Genomic DNA, 21,140 nt, shown 5'->3' with positions numbered 1-21,140 from the left:
AATTTTAAACTTTTTATTTTTTCTGTAATGAGAAGTTTTATAGCAAAACAAATACAACAACAACAACTCAGTATAATCTCACTAGTGGGGTCTGGGGAGAGTAGAGTGTACGCAGATTTTACCCCTACCCTAGGGTAGAAAGGCTGTTTCCAAATAGACCCTCGACATCCTTCCCTCCAAGAACTCCCCGCCTTGCTCTTGGGGTGACTCGAACGCACAACCTCTTGTGATCACATATAACAAAACAAATGTTATGACATATTTATTACGATCACATGTGTAAAAGTATTTTAGCCACACAAATATATTATGATATGTTTAATACCATAAATTCAGAAATATTTTTTTTGAACTTTATGTCGGATCAAATCAAGTCATATAGATTGGAAGAGAGAGTATTAAAATAGTGGAATCGAGTGAGAGGATTTTGTGCTTTCTCAATTTACGCAATCAAACAATAAGGGGAAAAAATAATATTCAGGTCGTTTTCTCCTGCCCAACCTACTAATTATCTGTCATTATAAAATGTCTATGAATTAATTACAGCTATATGAATTTTTGCATTGTTGATGAGGGTTCAATTCCTCACTTCTCCTGTTTTTCCCTTGAATTTTTTTTTGAGGGAGAGCCGTGAATACACACGCAAATACTGTTAACGGAGAAATTTGATTATGATGTGATATTCCACCTAATATTTTTAGATAAAATTTGATTTATTTATACAGTATAATTTTATAGTGAAACGATATCAATGGACTCTCCTTAACAAAGAGTGGCTCATCAACAGCCTCACATTAATTTTTGTTGGTTGAGTGAGATGTATCTTTTTCGTGTTCACATTATTAGATTGTACTATTACATAACTGGTATACATAAGAAATTGATTATGTATAATACTTCTAGAAAACATTTTATCATTTGCCCTGCACTGCCAGGTAAGCAGATACACACATTTACTACATTTTCTTTTTTGTTTTGTCGTCAATGTTCTTTCCAACAGTATCCAGACAATTATTTGGAAACAAAGAACTTTACTTCTTCTCCTCCATGCTTTTCTGAGTCCGAGGGTCTATTGGAAACATCATCTCTATCTTTATTAAATAGGGGTAAAGTTTGCGTACATATTATCCTTTTCAGATCCTAAATATGGAAATATATCGGGTGTGTTGTTATATAATTTAAAGTCAAATCGTATTCTTCTATATTATAAAAATGAGGTTAGGTGTGCCTAATTCTTCCCCCACCATACACACACATAAGAAGATACTATATATAAATTTGTGTGTATGAATAAACAAGAGCAAAATTATAATTAAGCTAGTAGTTATAATGATGGAGGAAAATTTGGCAACGACGCTAGGTGGAACGTTGGCTGTGCCAAGTGTTCAAGAACTGGCCACAGACTCACCGGAAAAAGTCCCGGCGCGTTACGTGAGAGATGATCAAGATTTTTCTCCGATCAAATCATCTACTTCTATTAGTTTCTCTGATAATATCCCAATCATCAACATGGAAAGCTTGCTTCTTGGAGATGAAATCGAATTGAAGAAGCTTGATTCTGCTTGCAAAGACTGGGGATTTTTCCAGGTTCTTTTTTCGAATATATAATTTACTTAAGCTGTATATTTGTAAATAAGTAGTATCTTGAAGGTTAGGAGTCATTTGGTATATATCAGGGCGTAAAGGAAATAATCTCATTAGAACGTTTTATTACCTCTCTAGGTATTATACCATTTTCAACATGGGATAATAATCACAGGATGTAATCCAAATCCCACCTAATTTTTTAAACTTAAAATAGGCGGTGAATGTATTATCGAGGTTAACAATTCCTTGAATAAACCAACCAAATGATAAAGATGTCCTTCTCCTAAAGCTACATCTCCACCAAAATCTTTTGAAAAAGTCAAAGTTAAAATAAAAATAAAAATTTATTCAAGTTTATTTAGTTTCAAGCGAAACACATGTTTTGAATATTTATACGACATGATCTCAATTTTATTTCAATGAATAAAACAACTTGTACTAAATAATTCAGAAATTATTAATTTCACTATTAGAATTCATACATTATAATCCTATATAATTTTTTTTCCGTGAACCAAAAGAACCATTAGGGGGAGTTAGTAGTTACAGTGCATATGAATATTTTTACGCGTGCAAATTGGACTTATTAGATTCTCAAAAGTTTAATTTAATTGCATATTCCTTTTTATTGTTGTTTGCAATGATTACACAGCTGATAAATCACGGAGTGAGTGGTTCATTAGTTGAGAAAGTGAAGAAGGACACTCAAGATTTCTTCAACCTCCCAATGGACGAAAAGAAAATGTGGAAGCAAGTGGATGGAGATTTGGATGGTTTTGGACAAGCTTTTGTTGTTTCTGAGGAGCAAAAACTTGACTGGGCTGATCTCTTCTTCTTGACAACCCTCCCTCCTTTTTTGAGAAAACAACATATGTTCCCCCGTCTCCCTCTACCATTCAGGTACCCTCCACTCTCTCTTTAAATTTTATAACAATGTATGAGTAATTCAAATTTGTGTCGCATAAATTTAAAGTTACGAAAAGTTTTGCTATTTTTAAGGCTCGAACTAGAAAATTCTGATAAAGAATGAAGGAATATTTTCCATCTCACTATAACGCTCTGTGATCTCTCCAGCGTTATTGTCATGCTTGTACTTTTATAAAACTAATTAGAAGGGAAAAAGAGAAGAAGTCGGACAAGTGTTAATCAACTCACACCTTATTACGTACTAGAATATAAACCTTGTAAATACAACTCACACACGTACATTACAACTAAGTGCCCTATAGTTAACTCACAATATACTGGAGTTTCAACATAATATGCTGGAAGTTTATACACAGGTACTCCAATCTTCAGTATATTATGTTGTAACTTTCCGTGTGTTGGAGTTCATACACAGGTGCATCAATCTCAGTATATTATGCTGGAATTTTTCGTGTTGCAGCAAAATAGCAGTTATTACAATGACTTCTTTTTATGCTCCAGTATATTATGCTCGAAAGTCCATTTTGTCTTTTTTTTTTCTTAAATTTATTTTTTTGATTTTTTTCTTTCTGGCTCTTTTTGTGTGTTTGGTTAGTGTGTACGGTCGAAATCGGGCTCGTCCGATTTCTGATAGACCAGGTTTGAAACATGATAGGTTGAAGATCGATCCCGGGTTCCATTGAACCAAGATACGAAGTCAGAATACCCGTCCTCGATAACATCGAGTCCATGACCCCAGAATCGACCCTGACACCGAATGAGCTCGAGAAAACATTGCCAGACCGGGTAATGGAAGGCAAAATATGCGTAGCTGGTCGGGTATCACGGCGGGATTCTCGGCGCATATCAACGAGAAACCGGTTAATCTGCAAATCATGGAATTTTTACTTTTTATAGAATTGTGCCTAAAGTAGGACTTCCCTACTATAAAAGGGGGTCTGATTATTTGTAAAACACATTGTAACACGCATCCCAAAGTATTATAATATTATTTTCTTCCTACAAGCTATTGTTCTTCTATATCTGATACCATTTGAACTACATCCAGTTCGAGCGAGGCGTACTTTTTAAGGCTATAATTGTTGTCATACGGTTTGAATTTACTTTCTTATTGTTCGCTTTATTTATAATTCAATTTATTGCTTTGTGTCAACTTAATCCATGTATCTTTAAAACCACTTAGAAATTTGATTGTTATCCAATTTTGAGGGTAAAAAAGTTAAGGATAATAGTGGTTATTTGATACAAATTTTCATAACACACTATTTTACACTTGTTCTTTGAAGTGTCTCTAATTTCAGGCTTAAGCTTAAAATGTCAAACTCACAATTAGCACCTCTACCTGCTTACAATGAGTCTGGTCACCACGGTGAAAATAATAACATAGTGCCCGATAACGAGACCGCTCGTTGATCCCATCGAATTCCAATTGCGGACCCGTTGGACGCTAATTCGCATGTGGCTATCGAAATAAGCCTCCCTACTGACCCCGAGAATAGCATCCATGGTGGAGCCCGGTCGACAAACAAGCATGTCACTTGCGCCATCAAAGGAAATTACTTGGAGGATGATGAGATTGACTTTGTCTTGCTGAAGAAATTCGGTGAAACCCTGTCAAAGGGAGTTATGATATGGTATCACAACTTACCCCCTAACTCTATTGACTCATTTGCTATGCTTGTAGACTCTTTTGTCAAAGCAGACACTGGGGCTATCAAGGTCGAAACCAAGAAGTCGGACCTCTTCAAAGTAAGGCAAAAGGATAATGAAATGCTCAGAGAATTCGTGTCTCGGTTTCAAATGGAACGGATGGACCTACCATTGGTTGCTGATGATTAGGCCGTTCAAGCTTTTACCCAAGGATTTAATGTTCGAAGTTCGGTGGCTTCACCACAATTGCAGCAGAATCTGATAAAATATCTGGCTATCACTTGGGCTGATGTGTATAATCAATGCCAATCAAAAATCATAGTCGAAGATGATCAACTTGAGGCTTCTTCCGGGTCCGTTTACCCTGTTAGACCCATCGACAGAGTCAAGAGAGATATAAATCATGAACCAAGGCCGAACACGAATCTGTATCAAATGTACAATGAGGATCAAAGAAGTAGTGGGTCCAGACAAAGTTTTATGCGAAAAGAAAGGAGAAATGTCCAAGGCTAGAGCAGCCGGGGACTCATGAGCAAGAACGATTTTGATAGGCCTATCGGACCTAAAGAAGCACCAAGGTTACCAGAATATAACTTTAACTTTGATGTTGCTGCCATCGTATCGGCTATCGGACACATCAAAGATACCAAATGGCCTCAACCTCTGCAATCCGACCTAGCCCAAACGGATCAAAACCGGATGTGCAAATATCATGGCACTCACGGCCACAAAACAAAGGATTGCTGACAATTGAGGGAGGAGGTAGCTCGGTTATTCAACAATGGGCATCTTCAAGAATTTCTGAGTGGCCGAGCCAAGAATCATTTCAGAAATAGGGACTCTAATAAACAAACCAAGTAAAAAGAACCTCAACACGTCATTCACATGATCATCGGAGCAGTCGATGTTCCTCAAAGTCCGATGTAAAATGCACCAAAGTATCCATCATAAGGAAAAAAGAACTCGAGATTACATACAGAAGGAACTTTGTCTTTCAGCAACGACGACGCAGAAGGAATCGTGCAGCCCTACAACGATGCACTAGTAATATCTGTACTCATGAATAAATCTCAAGTTAAACGTATGTTAATTGATCCGGGTAGTTTGGCCGACACCATTCGGTCGAGGGTCGTAGAACAACTCGGCCTATAAGACCAAATCAAGCCTGCAGCCTGAGTTGTAAACGGATTCAACATGACATGTAAAACTACTAAGGGAGAAATAATGTTACCAGTAAACGCCACCGGGACCATCTAGGAAACCAAGTTTTATGTGATTAAAGAGGACATGAGGTACAATGCCCTGTTGGGGAGGCCATGGATCCACAATATGATGGTAGTTCCCTCGACTCTTCACCAAAGACAGCTCAGTTTAGTTTGTCTGAAGATGGGACCTTGTTCAGAAGAATGTATGATGGCCCATTGGCAATATGTCTAGGACTAGGAGATACCGAGTACGTTATGAGGGAAGTTCACGAGGGCACCTGCAGAATTTAGGCGCCGAATCATTGGTTCGAAAGATAATCAAAGCCGGCTATTACTGGATTAACATGGAAAAAGACGCGAAGAAGTTCGTACGAAAATATGATAAATGCCAGGGACATGCTCCGATGATTCACCAACCCGAGGAGTTGCTGCGTTCGATCTTATCGCCATGGCCATTCATGAAGTGTGGAATGGACATCGTTGGCCCTCTTCTATGGGCACCTAGTAAGGGTCAATTTATATTGTTTATGACTGACTATTTTTTCTAAGTGGGTGGAAGCCCAGACATACGAGAAAGTTAGGGAGAAGGAAGTCATCGACTTTATTTGGGATCACATCATATGTCGTTTTAGAATGCCATCTGAAATCGTGTGCGACAACGAGAAACAATTTATCGGCAGCAAAGTGACCAAATTTCTCGAAGACCATAAGATCAAAAGGGTCCTGTCAACACCTTATCACCCTAATGGAAATGGACAAGCAGAATCGACCAATAAAACCATACTCTAGAACCTCAAAAAAAGGTTAACCGACGCAAAAGGAAAATGAAAAGAAATCTTACCTGAAGTCCTATGGGCATACCAAACAACCTCAAAGTCCAGTATCGGGGCCACCCGGTTCTTGTTGGTTTACGGCGCCAAAGCTCTAATATCGGTCGAAGTCGGTGAACCACATATCAAATTTCGATATGCTACCGAGGAATCGAATGATAAGGCCATGTGTACGAGCCTAGAGCTATTGAATGAAAGGTGTGAAGCCGCCCTTGTTCGGATGGCTGCCCAAAAGTAGCGGATCGAGAGGTACTACAATCGAAGGGCCAACCTTCGGCACTTTAATATCGGGGACTTAATACTAAGGAAGGTCACACTAAGCACATGTATCCCGAACTAAGGGAAATTGGGACCAAACTGGGAAGGACCATACCAGATCATCAAGATCACTGGAAAGGGATCCTGCAAACTCGGAACAATGAAGAGCGACCAACTACCGAAGAATTGGAATATAACTCACTTGAAGCGGTACTATTGCTAAGGTATAACCCCATTCATTTCCTTTTTACTTATTTTTGAACTAATTCTTGTAGGTAACCAACAAGAAGCGGTACAGATTTTTAGGTCTGAAAGCACGCGTTGCACTCTTTTTTCCTTGAATCGGTTTTGTCCCAAATGGATTTTCTAGCAACGTTTTTAATGAGGCAACAGTAGATCGTGCTAACTTAGAATAGAAGGCCGGTCATAAACCGGTGTCAAAGATTATATCAACAGTATCTGAGGTTTTTCCCTATAATCAACCTCGAATACTGAGGGGCATTGCCCCTTAGATATCGATTTTAGCAAGCAAAGAAACTTCGTGATTGAAGGGTCTCGATAGATAGGACTTATTATAAGGGCAAAACGGTCAAAACAACCGTGCCCGCATACACCGCTCGAGTTCTTCATGTACGCATGTATAACTATTTAGAACTAGAATAAAAATAAGTCTCTTTCTTGCGGATAAATATTTTGTCCTTTTAATTTTTTTTTGCATTTTCTCAGGGAATTTCCTACATCCGATCCCCTAAAGGTATCGAGCCTAAGGGACACCTTAATCTGAGTTCGAACAATCACTCTCACTTGGGGACTACCGTCCAAAAACAAATTCGGGCGGTTCGGGCTGTCAGAATTCGGGTGCACAAGACCAATTAGGCAAGAGCCTGAATTTTAGAGGCCCCGCCATCCCAACTCAGGGACTGTTATTCTAGGCAAGCCCCGATAACTCGGGGTGACAAACCCATTAGGCAACACCCGAACTAAAAAGGCTACGATCAAATTAAAACGGCTCGGAGATGTCCGAGACCCGTAACATAAATAACAAGGCCTCGAAGTTTCCTAAACGGTTCTAAAAGCTACCCTTGGCAAACTATAATCTAAGAAAGTACAAGTACTTTGGGCGGAAAAATTTCAGCCACACCGAAACCCCACAATGCCTTAAAAATAAAATAATGTTAAAGACAAGGCTTGTTCGAACCACCGGACATAAACCTAACTATTTCATGCTAAGGCATGTTAATCTTTATGAATATAAAAAAGCAAAAAACTTAGAAATTAATGAAGGGAAAAAAGGCTTTATATATATCAAAAAAAATTTACAAGGGCCAAAAGGGCCTCAACCAAAGAGAGAAACGAAAAAAATTTAAAGATCCTAAGTGGCCTAGTCTTCGCAGGGGACTGCCTCGTCACCCTTGGGATATCCTTCGTCTTCGCACTTGCTTAAACCCTCAGAGTCATTATCATTATCGGGATAAGCCAACTTTTTAACCTTGGCTTCGAGCTCCTTGGCGCTCTCGATTTTGGCCGACAAGTCGAAACCTCGAGCATGAATTTTCTCGAGAGCCTCCCTTCGGGATTGACACTTTGTGAGTTCATTGAGATCCTTTGCTCGAACTTGGGCCACCTCGGCATCGGCCTTGTAAATGGCCACCATCTCCTCAGCATCAACCTTGACCATTTCGGCCTTCGATATGGCTGTCTCAAGCTCCTTGGCTAGATTTTCTCGATCGGAGACGGCCGAATTTAGCTGCGACTGAAGTTTCTCAATCTTTTTGGCCTATACCGAATCCTTTTCCTTTACAGTTCGAAGTTGGATCCCAGCCAAAGCCAGTTGTGTCCGGGGAGACTCTTTTTCTGAGGCCAAGTGGTCCATGTTGCTTTTCCACTCTTCGGCCTCGACCTTCACCACATCTACCTTTTCCCGTAGCTACTCGATCCGATCAAGCTTCTGTTGGACCTATGGGTTTGGACCGTTAGTCACCATGTCTGATTTGCAGTCACTAACTTCAAAACTCTTCTTACCTGCTCAACCAGGTCGGCATGCTCTTTCCGAGCCACCCCTAACTCAGCCCGGAGGCTCTTAACTTCCCCTTTATTTTGCTTACTGAGAAGTTTGTAATTATCTCTTTTCTTAGTGAGCCCTCGGATCTCAGCCTCGTACTGGTTCAGCTCTTCCCGATAGCGAAGAAACATCTCGTGGTGAAGTACCGAGGCCTACAAACATAGAGAAAGGAGTTATGATCACCTACAAACTAATCTAAGTATAAACTAGAAATTATTAAGAGGTATCTCAATTTACCCGATTTAACACCTGTTGAGCTTCATTGAACAGGCAGGGTACTTCCACCTCATTCATCTTGGTCTGGTCCTCCTCTGTCACCAAGCACCGGAGGTAACTAGACACCCTTAGGGGAGCAGAAAGAACCCGGGCTCTTTTGCGATATACATAACGATCGACCACTTCCGGTTAGGATTCAAATTCAGAGCCAGGAACCGGTTGACTAGTTTGGTCCTTGAGGAAGGTCCATTTATCCCCAATGATGGACTTTTTCTTGGCATCGGTAAATTACCCAACCCGGAGACGTCCTCTGTAGCGGTAGAGTATACACTATCAAAAAAGTTCTGAAAGGGGTCTACCGCCCCTTGTGCCTCTTCGTTGGGGCGTCCTTTCAGTGTCTGAGCCTCGGTAAACATAGGCTCGGTAAATAAAGGCAACTCAAAGAGGTCAATCACTCTGAGTACCTCCTTCAGGGCACTATCTGCTGTCCGGGAAGAATCGGCTACGATCTCATTATCAGCCTCCCTAACTCGAGGCAAAGTGGCCTCGCCCCCTTCTAGTTCGGAAGCTTCGGCTAAAGCTCCCCTGTTGACCTCCCCAAGTCGAGGCAATTCACTTTCAGCTCTTACCGCTTCGGAGGCCCCTCGTACCTCGAGCCTTGACCGCATGCGGGCTACTAGTTTGGAGGTTTCTTCTTCTTCTGACTTGTCCCTCAACCAGTGGAGTGAGTCCGAAGAGGGCGCCCGAGCACTGGTGCTACCCTTAGATTTACGCACCAGACTTTTTTTGTTCTTTTCTTTTTTGAGCTCGGAGAACTTGGGTCCTCTTTCTTTTCTTCTCATCACCCTGCCTCCGAGCAGGGGACTTGCCGTGTACATCCTCGTTACCGGATGGAGGCCTCATGGAAATATCCTTGGAAAGACCTACAAAGGGAAATGGAATGAATAAGAGCTCTACGACACGAGGAAAAAATCAAGTATTATTCACATGGGAAATGAAACTCACTGTGAGAGCAGGCCTCCCACCATCCCTTTGAAAGCTCACACCATGCCCGCTTGAAATACGGTTTTTGGGACACATGGCCCTTGACCCACTCCTTGAGTCGAGAAATTGCATCTGGAACCCGAGCAATAGCTGCATCAGCAACAAACATCGATAAGAAAGGAGGAAAAGTGTAAAAAATAAATTTTTTGGGAATAACGGAGCTTTGCTTACGTTTTGTGTTCCACTCCTCAGGGAACGACATGTCCTCGGCCGGGATCAGATCCGAGGTCCTCACTCGGAAAAATTTGCCCAGCCAACCTCGGTTTTGATCTTCATCAATGCTCGAGAACGGGGCTTTAGAGGCCCGACGTGCAAGTTTAATCACCCCCCCCTCGCGGAAGAATTAGGGGCTATATAGGTGCAACATATGGTCAATAGTGAATGGGCATCCATCAATCTTGCTCACGAAGAATCGGAGAAGGTTGACTATCCCCCAGAACGAGGGGTGGATCTGACCAAGGCACACCTCGTACCTTTTACAGAATTGGATGATCACCGGGTCCAACAGGCCCAACATAATAAGTGTAAACACTTAAATATCCCTTAACGTTGGTAGTGATATCTTCTTCGGGTCCAGGAATCACCACGTCGTTTCCGGCCCAGTTGTAGTCCTTTATGACTGAAGGGAGGGTTTCTTCGGTGATCGAGCAAATATATCTCAATACTTTCTCGTCCCGGCCCGGAATGGGTGAAGGTTTTTCAACTTTAAAGTCGGCGGTCACCGAGCACCCGCCAGGAATAAACGCGCCAAGAGGAGGTTCCGCCGTTGGTTCCTCACCGGCCGGTCGTGATGAAAAAGCAGTTTCTTTTTAGGAACTATATTAGACGTCTTCGCCATTTTCTTTTGAGTAAAGATGAAGGAGAGGAAGTTAAAAGAGTACGCATAATGGTTTGGAGTGAAGATAAGTGAGAATTCTTGCAAAGACCTTAAGAAATCTGGGCACAAGTGTTGGAGAATGCAAAGATTTTAAGAACAAGAGTAGAAGAGGTTTGAACGTAAAGGCTGAATGAATGAAGGATGGAGTATTTATAATTTTCAAATGACGGTTCAAAATCTGAAGTGGCCGAACAGCAACTGACGAGCATTTAATGTCATTAAGACGTGATAGACGAGACGTTTCGTTTAGATTGTCGTTTCTGACGCGAGGTATCGAGGCAAGAATCGGGAGCTCATCTCGTTTCTCGTAATTTATTCTCCAAAAAATGAGGGGACTATCTGTATACGACAAAATCGGGCTCGTCCGATTTCTGACAGACCGGGTTTGAAACGTGATGGGTTGAAGATCGACCCCGGGTTCCATTAAACTAAGATACGAAGTCAGAATACCCATCCTCGATAACATCAAGTCCATGACCTCGGAATCGGGCTTGACCCCGAATGAGCACGAGAAAACATTGCCAGACCGGGTAACGGAAGGCGAAATATCTGTAATTGGTCGGGTATCACGGCGTAATTCTCGGCACGTATCAATGAGAAACCGGTTAATCTGCAAATCATGGGATTTTTATCATTTATAGAATATGTGCCTAAAGTAGGACTCCCCTGCTATATAAGGGGGTTTGATTATTTGTAAAACACATTGTAACACGCATGCCAAAGCATTATAATATTATTTTATTCCTGCAAGCTACTGTTCTTCTGTATCTGATACCATTTGAATTACATCCAGTTCGAGTGAGACGTACTTTTCAAGGCTATAATTGTTCAAGTCATATGGTTTGAATTTACTTTATTATTGTTCGCTTTATTTATAATTCAATTTATCGCTTTGTGTCAAATTAACCCACATATCCTTAAACCACATATAAATCCAGTTGTTATCCGATTTTGAGGGTAAACAATTAGCTTGTGTAAGAAGTGGTTAAAAGATATCACAGGTTAATCTGGTTTAACTTTCCTCCAAAATTTAATGAATTCGAAAGGAAATAATTTCCTGATTTTCTTTCCTTTAAAACAAACACATATAACCAAATGACTCCTACTTTTTCTTCTCTACTTTATTTGGTCTGAGTGCATTTTTTTTTTTTGGAAACTCAGTTCTGCTATTTTCTTTGCAAATACTATTTAGATTAATTTCCATAGGGAAGACGAACCTTGAATAATACATTTGATAGGGCAAAAAAAGTTTTACATGTCACCTAAATGAGATATATAGGTAAGTGTTTATAAAAAGTGAAATTAATAATCTGAAAATTAAAGCAAGTTATCTGCTACAACACGTTAAGATACGTTGATATTGTTAAAAAGTGGTACTATTGTTAGTATACATGAGTTAAATCCGAGCTGATATGAGATGTGGTTGTCTCATGCCAACTAAAATCCAGGATATTGGCTAATTAGTTGATGTGTTGAAGCAGAGAAACGGTGGAACTATATGCAGCTGAATTGAAAACATTGGCTTTAAAGATAATTAACTTTATTGCGAAAGCATTGAATATAGATGAAGAATACATGAGTGAATTGTTTGGAGAAGGGATGCAAGCGATGAGGATGAACTACTATCCACCCTGTCCCGAGCCAGAGAAAGTGATCGGTCTTTCTCCTCATTCAGATGGTGTTGGCCTCACAATTCTCCTTCAACTTAACCAAATGGAAGGACTTCAGATCAAGAAAGATGGCATGTGGATTCCTATTAGTCCTCTTCCTAATGCCTTCATTATCAACATTGGTGATATCTTAGAGGTCATTAATCTGCTAAAACTGTCTTCTCTTTTCTTTTATTTTACTATATCAAACTATATATTAATATGTGTATATATTTATTTGCAGATAGTGACTAATGGAACCTACCGTAGCATTGAGCATAGAGCAACCGTTAATAACGAGAAGGAGAGACTCTCAATTGCAACATTTTACAACCCTAAACTTGATGGACTAATTGGTCCTGCTCCAAGTATCATTTCCTCTGAAAATCCGGCAAAGTTCAAAAATATTGGAGCTGCAGATTATTTCAGAGGTTTATTTGCTCGTAAGCTTGATAAGAAATCGTACTTGGATGTTATGAGAATTGAAAATTATGAGAATCCAGCAAGTTGAAACTCCTTAATATCCCTATATTTGTATTATATTTAAGTTATTATCCTAAATTAATAAATATACTTTTAGACTATTTTCTTCTAGTAATTGTTTTTGTTACTTAAGTTAGACCTTCCAGTCAAGCATTATCTGTCAAAGATGTTTTCCTGATGCAATTGGGGTCATTTTGGTGGAAAATGATGAATTACTATATGGTAATAGTTTCAACAACTCCTGGATTTCAGCTTTTGACGGTAGAAATGCTTTTGTTGCTGTACATGGGTGTGATGTCATAATCCAACAAAGGGTGTACCCCTTTTGTACAAAAACAATATCAGAATTTTATCGCGAAAGGTAAAATTGTTCTTCGACAATATTTTGAAATACAAATCATAAAACCCCAATAGACTGTACACTTAAGCAAAAAAGTGAAAAAGAAAAAGGGAGAAATCTAAATGAGTGGGAAAAAAGAAAGACAAAAAGTGACCTTATCTAAGTCTTAGTCACAAGATGAAGAAATAATCTTGTTTTCAGTGATCAGGCTGAATTCATATGCAATGCTACTAAGGATGCATAAACTCCATCTTTTATGTTCATAAGAACATCATGTCTACCTTTCTCAGCAATTACTCCATTCTTCACAACAGCAATGATATCAGCCCCTTTGATTGTGGTTAAGCGATGAGCTACTACCACGGTTGTCCTATTTACCATTACTCGATCCAATGCTTCTTGTACTATACGTTCTGATTCTGCATCTAATGCACTTGTTGCCTCGTCTAGCAATAGGATCTTTGGATCCTTCAGTATTGCTCTCGCTATAGCTATTCTTTGCTTTTGTCCGCCTGATAATTGTACCCCTCTTTCCCCAACTGATGTATCATATCCTTGAGGCAATGAGGATATAAAGTTGTGCGCATTTGCTGATTTTGCTGCTTGAATGATCTCTTCTTCTGTTGCATTCCCTTGTCTGCTGTAGGCAATGTTGTCACGAATTGTTTCGTTAAACAGTATTGGTTCTTGACTCACTAGGCCCATTTGTTGCCTTAGCCAACTTAGCTTGAATTGTTTGATCTCCACACCATCCAAATATATCTCTCCTGATTCAGGATTGTAGAACCTCTCTATTAGGCTAATGACAGTTGATTTCCCGCTTCCACTCTCTCCCACTAGAGCAACAGTCTACAAAGAGAAGCGAAATGTTAAGCCAGTCGAATAAAAGATAAGGTACGTTATTATAATGTAGAGGGAGTACTAGGAAATACCTTTCCAGAAGGGATGGTTAGGCATAAGTCCTTGAAGATTTGGACATCCGGGCGAGTTTCATATCTGTAACTCACATGTTTAAATTCAATATCTCCACGAATAACAGCTAGAGTAGTGCCAACATCAGAATTTGAGTCAATCTTGGGTTTTCTATCAAGAATGTCAAATATAGAAGCTATAGAATCCTTGGCTTTGTTAGCATCTGGAGCCATTCCAGTGCTTTGAGTAACTCCAATAGCTGATAGTGTCAATGCAAAGAAAACCTGCAATTTTAAGGGTTTCTCTCAGAAACTAAACATAGATATGCAAGAGCTGAAAAGAAAGAGAAAACCAAGTTCTTTTACCTTAAAAACTTGGCCAAATGTTGCTAATCCATGATGAATAAGGACAGATCCTATGTAGAAACAGAAGGCATTTGTACAATACAGTATAAAAGAACCAAAACCTAAGCTAGCTCCACTAACAATTCCTATCTTTACTCCTTGCTTCATTGGACCTTCACATTTATTTTGGTACATGTCCATCACTTTCTCTTCTGCACAGAATGATGCCACTGTTCTAATACTGCCAACAGCATCATTTGCTATTTGGCTAGCTTCTTCATACATCACCTGGAGAGACACCATTTTTAATTTAATTCAAGCACCTATAATGAAATTTATTTAAGATGAGAAAAATGGAAAACCTTGGCATCGGCACTAAAGCCTTTGTACAACTTGGTCTGGAGGAATCCTTGCAAACCAATTAAAGGCAATACGAGAAGGATTATAATTGCCAAAATCCAATTAGCAGTGAAGGCTATCACAAGACCAGCTACTACAGTCGCTATGTTCTGTACAATAAGTGCCAGTGCATCACCCATAATCGTCCTGACTGTAGAAGCATCAGTTGATAACCTTGCACCCACTGCACCGCTGCACTCAAGAAAAATCCACTTATTTAGCCTATGATACTATGTTAAGTTAGAGGGAAGAATTCAATGCTTATTGATTTGTTAATGAACCTTGAATTTGCAGGGTCATCGAACCAGCTGATTTCTTGGTGGACTACTTTCTTAAACGTCAAAGAACGAATTCTCTCGATCAATTTCCCACCTGCAACTCCAAATAAGTAGTTCTGGAAAGGTACAACTAGCAAAGTCACCACACCAAGGCCAACGTACATGAGTGACCAGAATCTTGATTCAATTCGCAACTTATGTGGTGGGTAAAAGAATATTTTAATAGCTGTTGATAGCAAGAGTCCAAATAAGGGGAAAATCAGACCATGTATGATCGCAGCCAACGATCCAAGTAGCAAATAAGGAAGCTCAGGTTTGTTTAGTTCAGCAAGCCGCCTAATGGAAACTTTCTTTCGTTTATCTAAGCTTCCTTTATCTTCTTTTTTCTTGCCCTCATCTCCTATCTCTGATTCATGAATATCAATTAGCCCCGGAACAGGATAGCTGAGTGTGAAGGAATGTCTAGATGATCCGTGGCTTGTTGATCGTTTCACTGCTGACAATCGCTGGCTTGATGACCTGCTCAAGTTATTCTCCAAATCAGTGGTTGAATCTACCTTATCAAGGTCCATACTTTTCATGTTTTCTTCTTCCCTATTCCCTCCCTGCATTCGCACAAGCTGGGAATACGCCCCATTTGGATCTTGTATCAACTCAGAATGCGTTCCTATTTTCGTGATGAGAGAAGAAAAAAAATGCTTATAGCTTAGTTAAACACAAAAGTAAAAGCTTGTTAAACATGCTTTAGAAGTATTACCTTGTTCTAGTAGTTTTCCAGCATTAACCACTGCTATAAGGTCAGCATTTCTAATGGTTGTTAGACGATGAGCAACAACCACAGTTGTTCTATTCGCCATGACTTTCTCAAGTGCTTCTTGCACGATTCTTTCTGATTCAGCATCTAGAGCACTTGTAGCTTCATCAAGGAGAAGTATTTTTGGGTTCTTTAGAATAGCCCTTGCTATTGCAAGTCTTTGCTTTTGTCCACCAGATAGTTGTGTTCCGTGCTCACCTACCATAGTGTCAAGCCCCTATAGATCGCAGCGATGAAGAAGATGAGTTTCAAGTTAAACAACTTTTTGGACAGTCATTTGCTTATTTAACAGCTAATTGTAGGTGTGTGAATATGGAATAATGGGAAAATATTTTACCTGGGGGAGTTTGTTAAGGAACTTAGCAGCATTAGCAAGTTCAATAGCTGTCTTAATCTCGTCATCAGTAGCATTTTCTTTACCATAACTGATATTCTCTTTTATCGTTGTTGCAAACAGGATAGGTTCCTGACTTACCAATCCCATCTGCTGCCTTAGCCATTTGAGTTGAAATTTCTTCAAATTGACACCATCTATGAGTACCTCTCCGGCTTCCGGATCATAGAATCTCTCCAGTAAACTGATAACTGTGGACTTCCCACTTCCACTTTGTCCAACCAAAGCTGCAGTTTTCCCACTAGGTACGACAAGTGAGAATCCGCTAAAGATTTGCACATCTGGCCTGGCTGGATACCTGAAGTACACATCTTTAAGCTCAATTTCACCCTTGACGTCTTCCAACACAATCCCGCTGGTGTCAGATGTGTCAATCAGAGGTTTCCGGTTGATTGTCTCAAACATTTTGTAGGCTGCAGCTTGTCCTGCTGCAAATGCATTCAATGATGGTGTTGTTTGGCCTAGTGACCTGCAAATTGATAAGAGAACAAACAAAAGGGTTGGCACTCTTTAGCCTACAGTAATTTTCCAATGCAAAAAATTTAAGATGCTTTTAACAGAGAATTTTATGCTTACATTCCACCAGTCATTATAGCCATGATAACACTGATGACATCTCCACCATTATAACCTTTCTCAATTATCAGTTTGGAACCATACCAAACGGCTAGTCCATAAGTAGAGAAGACTACGAGTAAGACTGTGCCAAGTCCAACGCCTGAAACAAGCCCTTGTTGAACAGTAGCAGCACAGGCAATTTTTAGTTTGCTGTCATACTTACTTATCGCCAGCTTCTCTCCTGTGAATGCTGCAACCTAAAGTTAACAAGCTTTTAGATTAAATGTGCAAGCTTGGTACAAAAGAATGTAGAAAGATTTGGATAGTATTTTGAGTCTTTACTGTTCTGATTGCTCCTATTGTTTGCTCTACTACATTTCCAGCTTGTGCGTAGGCAACTTGTCCGCGACTTGACATTTTGGACATGATCAATGCCATAGCTCCTCCAGCAATGACAAGAGCAGGTATGCAAGAAACCAATACTATTGATAGAAGCCATCCTTTTATGAAGGCGATTATGAAGCCTCCAATAAATGTTGACAGGAATTGGATGAACTTCCCGACCTGGAATCATTCAACATAGGTTTATTTTTTATTGGTAATTTCTTTTTCTTTTCCAAGAAAACTAAAACATTAGTCAGTTGCAGTACTAGCATTTGTTTTTAATAAGGAACTGCACCTTTTCACCTAAGGCATCTTGAATGAGAATAGTATCTCCAGACATTCTTCCAATGACTTCTCCAGTTGTTGTTTCAGTGTCAAAGAAGGCAATGTCTTGCCTTAAAATTGTTTTCAAGTACAATCCCCGAATTCGAGTTGCTTGTCTCTCTCCAGTAACCATCCAACATGACATTTCTGTAATGTTACAGTGTCATTTAAGCTCTCAATACAGTGCACATTTTCTCTCCATTGCAATTTAGTTCAAGAACTCAAACTTACTAGTCTTCTTTTCTGGCTCATTTTACACTTTCCTCATACTTAGATTGGGAAATTGCCGTTTCTTGGGAATTTACTGATCCAAAAGATATATATCTATCATAATCTAAACCAAGACAACATTTTTTTCTAAGCACGGTGGGGTAGTAATTGATTGAACTTGTCCTTTTACTGCTATTATGCCTTTATAAAACAAGCACCGAACCGATATTCTTAAAGACATCCATTGAATAAATTACCGCTAATGAGTGGGCCACCTTTGACTATGACATTTATTTGGTGCAACTATATTCATACTAATATCGGACACATTTCAAATATTTTAGATGAATTTCTATGTATTATTTAAAAGAATAACTTTTGGTATTTTGATGTTTTAATTAGTTCAATGTTTAGCCTCTTTTTAGAAATATAGTTTTCTAAAAAAATTAATTTTTTTTACTTTATACTCATTTATAACTATAGACATAATACTTTTGTGTATTTACCAAGAATATTACTGACACTAAAAACCAAGTAGTGTACACTTACGTAGAAGGGATGCAATGCCAGACCCAATAGCGAGGTAGACATAGTAAATGGAAACCTGGAAATAAGAAAATAAAATAAAATGTAAAAAAGAGAGAAGAAGAAGAAGAAGTTAAAGGAGAAAAGGTAAGACATTTTAGTCAAAAGCTTTTGTTATTAGACCACTTACGAATCACTGTATTCACAATGCTGATTTGGACGTGAGACAAAAAATTAGAGTGCACAACTGCACATAGGTATATGCTTTTGTTCTTTCCCACTGTCTAGTGGGAATTTCGCAAAGGAAAAATTGAAAGATTTTGAAATTAAGTAAAGCAAATAAGTTATGATTGCGTTACATAGCAAAAACCAAATGGAAATCTACATGAGAAAATCATAATTATGTTTGCCACAAGGCAAAAAAGTGAATTCTAATTGTTATTCTCTTGTAAATCCAAAAATTGACATGTCCTATAAAAAGTCAAAAAAGTAGATGCGGGGCAGCACTAAGGATACTTCTCTAATCCTTCTTGTAAAAGGTGATTAGCTGATAGTTTATTTTTATATTATTAGTGTATATAAATTTAAATTGTGGTACACCATCCCATTTACCTCTGCAAAATAGCTATAGGTTCCTACTCAGATGAGTGGAACTTGTCACTTCTTCAATAAAAATGAAAACAGACCAACTAATGATTACTTAAAATAGGATCTTACAAATGCAATCCAAGTATTTAATCTAACAAATGGATAATAAGTTTTAAAATGCAATTTAAGTAAGATGCTGATTACAATATAATAGAATCAACTTTAATACATATGGTTATGGACTTATGGGGTTAAATTGATGGCGCATTTATTAACTCTCTTCAATATGATTATCGTATATTAACACTAATTTGTGGAATGTAGTTATCTACTTTCCCTGAATCACCATTGCTTAAAGGAACAGATGAAGGGTTTAAGAAAAACCAGATTTTCATGCCTTCACCCCAACACGCCCCCCCCCCCCCCAAAAAAAAAAAAAAAAAAAAACCTCCCCCCTAAAAGAAGAAAATAGAAGCTTTTTATGTATGCTGTTTCTTCTTGTTGTTGAATAAGACCTTAGAAGGCAAGTTTTAGGTTTATGCTTATGGTTAGAACGTCGCAACTTTAACTGCATGAAACCAACAAATTAAATGGATAAAATTAAATTCTCTTAAAACAGGAAGATGAAAAACTCATGAATATCAAGAATAAACAAAAAGATTTCCATTAAAGAGAACAAACGAACAATATATAAAAATGACATTAAAACAAAAAAAAAAAAAAAAAAAAACACGAGAAGTGGAGAAGGAAAGAAAAATATTTACAAGAAAATGGGTACCTTTGAAATTTTGTGAACAACATCATCATCAGAAGAAGAACCAAAAGAATTAACAAGTTGGCCAAAAATGAGTGTCATTAAAGGTTGAGATAATCCATTGCCAATGGCTCCTATCGTTCCAACGATCATTAGGGCAACATCCAGCCTATCTGCAAACGAAAATAACCTGTAAAATGGCACTTTCTGATCTTGATCTCTTTTTCTCGACCCTTTTTCTAATTTTTCTCCACTATTTTCGGCCATTTTCTTGAATCTTGAAGGGAATATAGAAAAATGATTATTAATATTCTTCCTTTTCGCTATCCCTTATTGTTTAATAAATCTTTGTTGTTCACTTCTATATGTAGGATTCTTTAAAGATATAACAGAATGGAGAGATAAGAAAGTAAGCTTTGAAGAATAAAATTCTTCAAAGGCAAGAAGAAGAAGAGGAGCTATTCCTTAGAAAAGTGGTCACGGGAAGAAAAAATGAAGTGGTCTGTGCAAATAATCAAGAATACTATAGTATAGTAGGCTCTTCAATTAGATACTTTGGATCTTTGGTGCCGCCTATTAGCGCATTTATAGCTGTAAATTTCTTTTTCTCCAAGTATAATTAGGACTTACGTACTTAAATTTCTAAACAAACTGCTATTCTTCTGCTTTTTTTGTGGAGCTTGGAGCGACGTAAAGTAGGTGATAGTTTCGAGTCGTGAAACCAGCAATGCTTGTATTAATATAGGTTGTTTCCTTTCAGATGGTACCCTTCTTCGGATCCTGATTGAACGTGGGATGTTATGTGCACCGGATTGCCTTTTTTGGACAGGGAAAAGGGGTTGGATTCTTTGGTTATTTCTTGATCCAGTGGGCGTAGCCACATAGAATGAAGGGTGTTGAGTTGAATACCTTTGGTCGTAAAATTATATTGTGTATATCACATCATTAAACGTATGAACGCGAACACGGAAAAGTTCTCTCTTCTTTTTGGAGGGTTTTTTGTTTTTGGGGGCGGCGCTTCTTTAGTTATTTTTTCTATCCGTGAAAAAATAGTTATCTCTTCTAGAAAATTTTGACCGTATTATTATAGTCAAATAGCACGATTAACACCACGGGAATTAAGCGGTAGCTTACTATTAAATTCGAGTATTACCTTACACAAGATGCATAGTATTCGAATTTCTACCAATCTTTTTCTTCCCTTCCCTTATCCATTAAAACAAAAAAAAAAAAATACAGAATTATCTGTTCTAGAAACTTTTTGACAGTATGAGTTGTAACACAGTTTATTACCGTTTTTTATCTTCTTCTGTTTTCTGTTTTAAAAAGTTTACTATTTTAGCACCAGTGTCACTCCACTCCATTGAGTAAGCATAATGTTCTAAGTTTTAATGATCAAAACTGCCTAAACAAGGGAAAGCTCTATGAATAGCAATATCTTGTCATTTTGTATGACTAGTACTACTAGTATGCATGAAGTTTTCGTTTCAATTAACAATTCCAATAAATTAAAATAGAGGACCTACGT

At 38.6% G+C, this 21,140-nt stretch overlaps 2 protein-coding genes across 2 annotated transcripts; one reads left to right on the top strand and one right to left on the bottom strand.

Annotated features, from left to right (window-relative positions):
- The first annotated feature begins 1,230 nt into the window (after positions 1-1,230).
- Positions 1,231-13,024, top strand: LOC107766747 (oxoglutarate-dependent flavonoid 7-O-demethylase 1). Its single transcript, XM_016585584.2, has 4 exons — positions 1,231-1,587; positions 2,240-2,487; positions 12,138-12,462; positions 12,550-13,024. The coding sequence occupies exons 1-4, from the start codon at positions 1,330-1,332 to the stop codon at positions 12,814-12,816; spliced, it is 1,098 nt and encodes a 365-aa protein (XP_016441070.1). The 5' UTR covers positions 1,231-1,329; the 3' UTR covers positions 12,817-13,024.
- Positions 13,025-13,111: 87 nt separating this feature from the next.
- Positions 13,112-20,223, bottom strand: LOC107766745 (ABC transporter B family member 9). The gene is made up of 12 exons (XM_016585582.2): positions 19,637-20,223; positions 18,295-18,349; positions 17,507-17,682; positions 17,170-17,391; positions 16,846-17,084; positions 16,213-16,738; positions 15,819-16,092; positions 15,065-15,728; positions 14,747-14,975; positions 14,406-14,672; positions 14,061-14,324; positions 13,112-13,977 (listed from the first exon to the last, which is right to left on the bottom strand). Exons 1-12 carry the CDS (start codon positions 19,877-19,879, stop codon positions 13,333-13,335), a joined length of 3,804 nt encoding a protein of 1,267 aa, XP_016441068.1. The 5' UTR covers positions 19,880-20,223; the 3' UTR covers positions 13,112-13,332.
- Between the last annotated feature and the right edge of the window lie 917 nt (positions 20,224-21,140).

This window comes from Nicotiana tabacum, chromosome 3, assembly GCF_000715075.1.
Source record: "Nicotiana tabacum cultivar K326 chromosome 3, ASM71507v2, whole genome shotgun sequence".
NCBI lineage: Eukaryota > Viridiplantae > Streptophyta > Magnoliopsida > Solanales > Solanaceae > Nicotiana > Nicotiana tabacum.
Note: the sequence above shows the minus strand (reverse complement) of the source record. Positions and strands in the feature narration are given on the sequence as shown.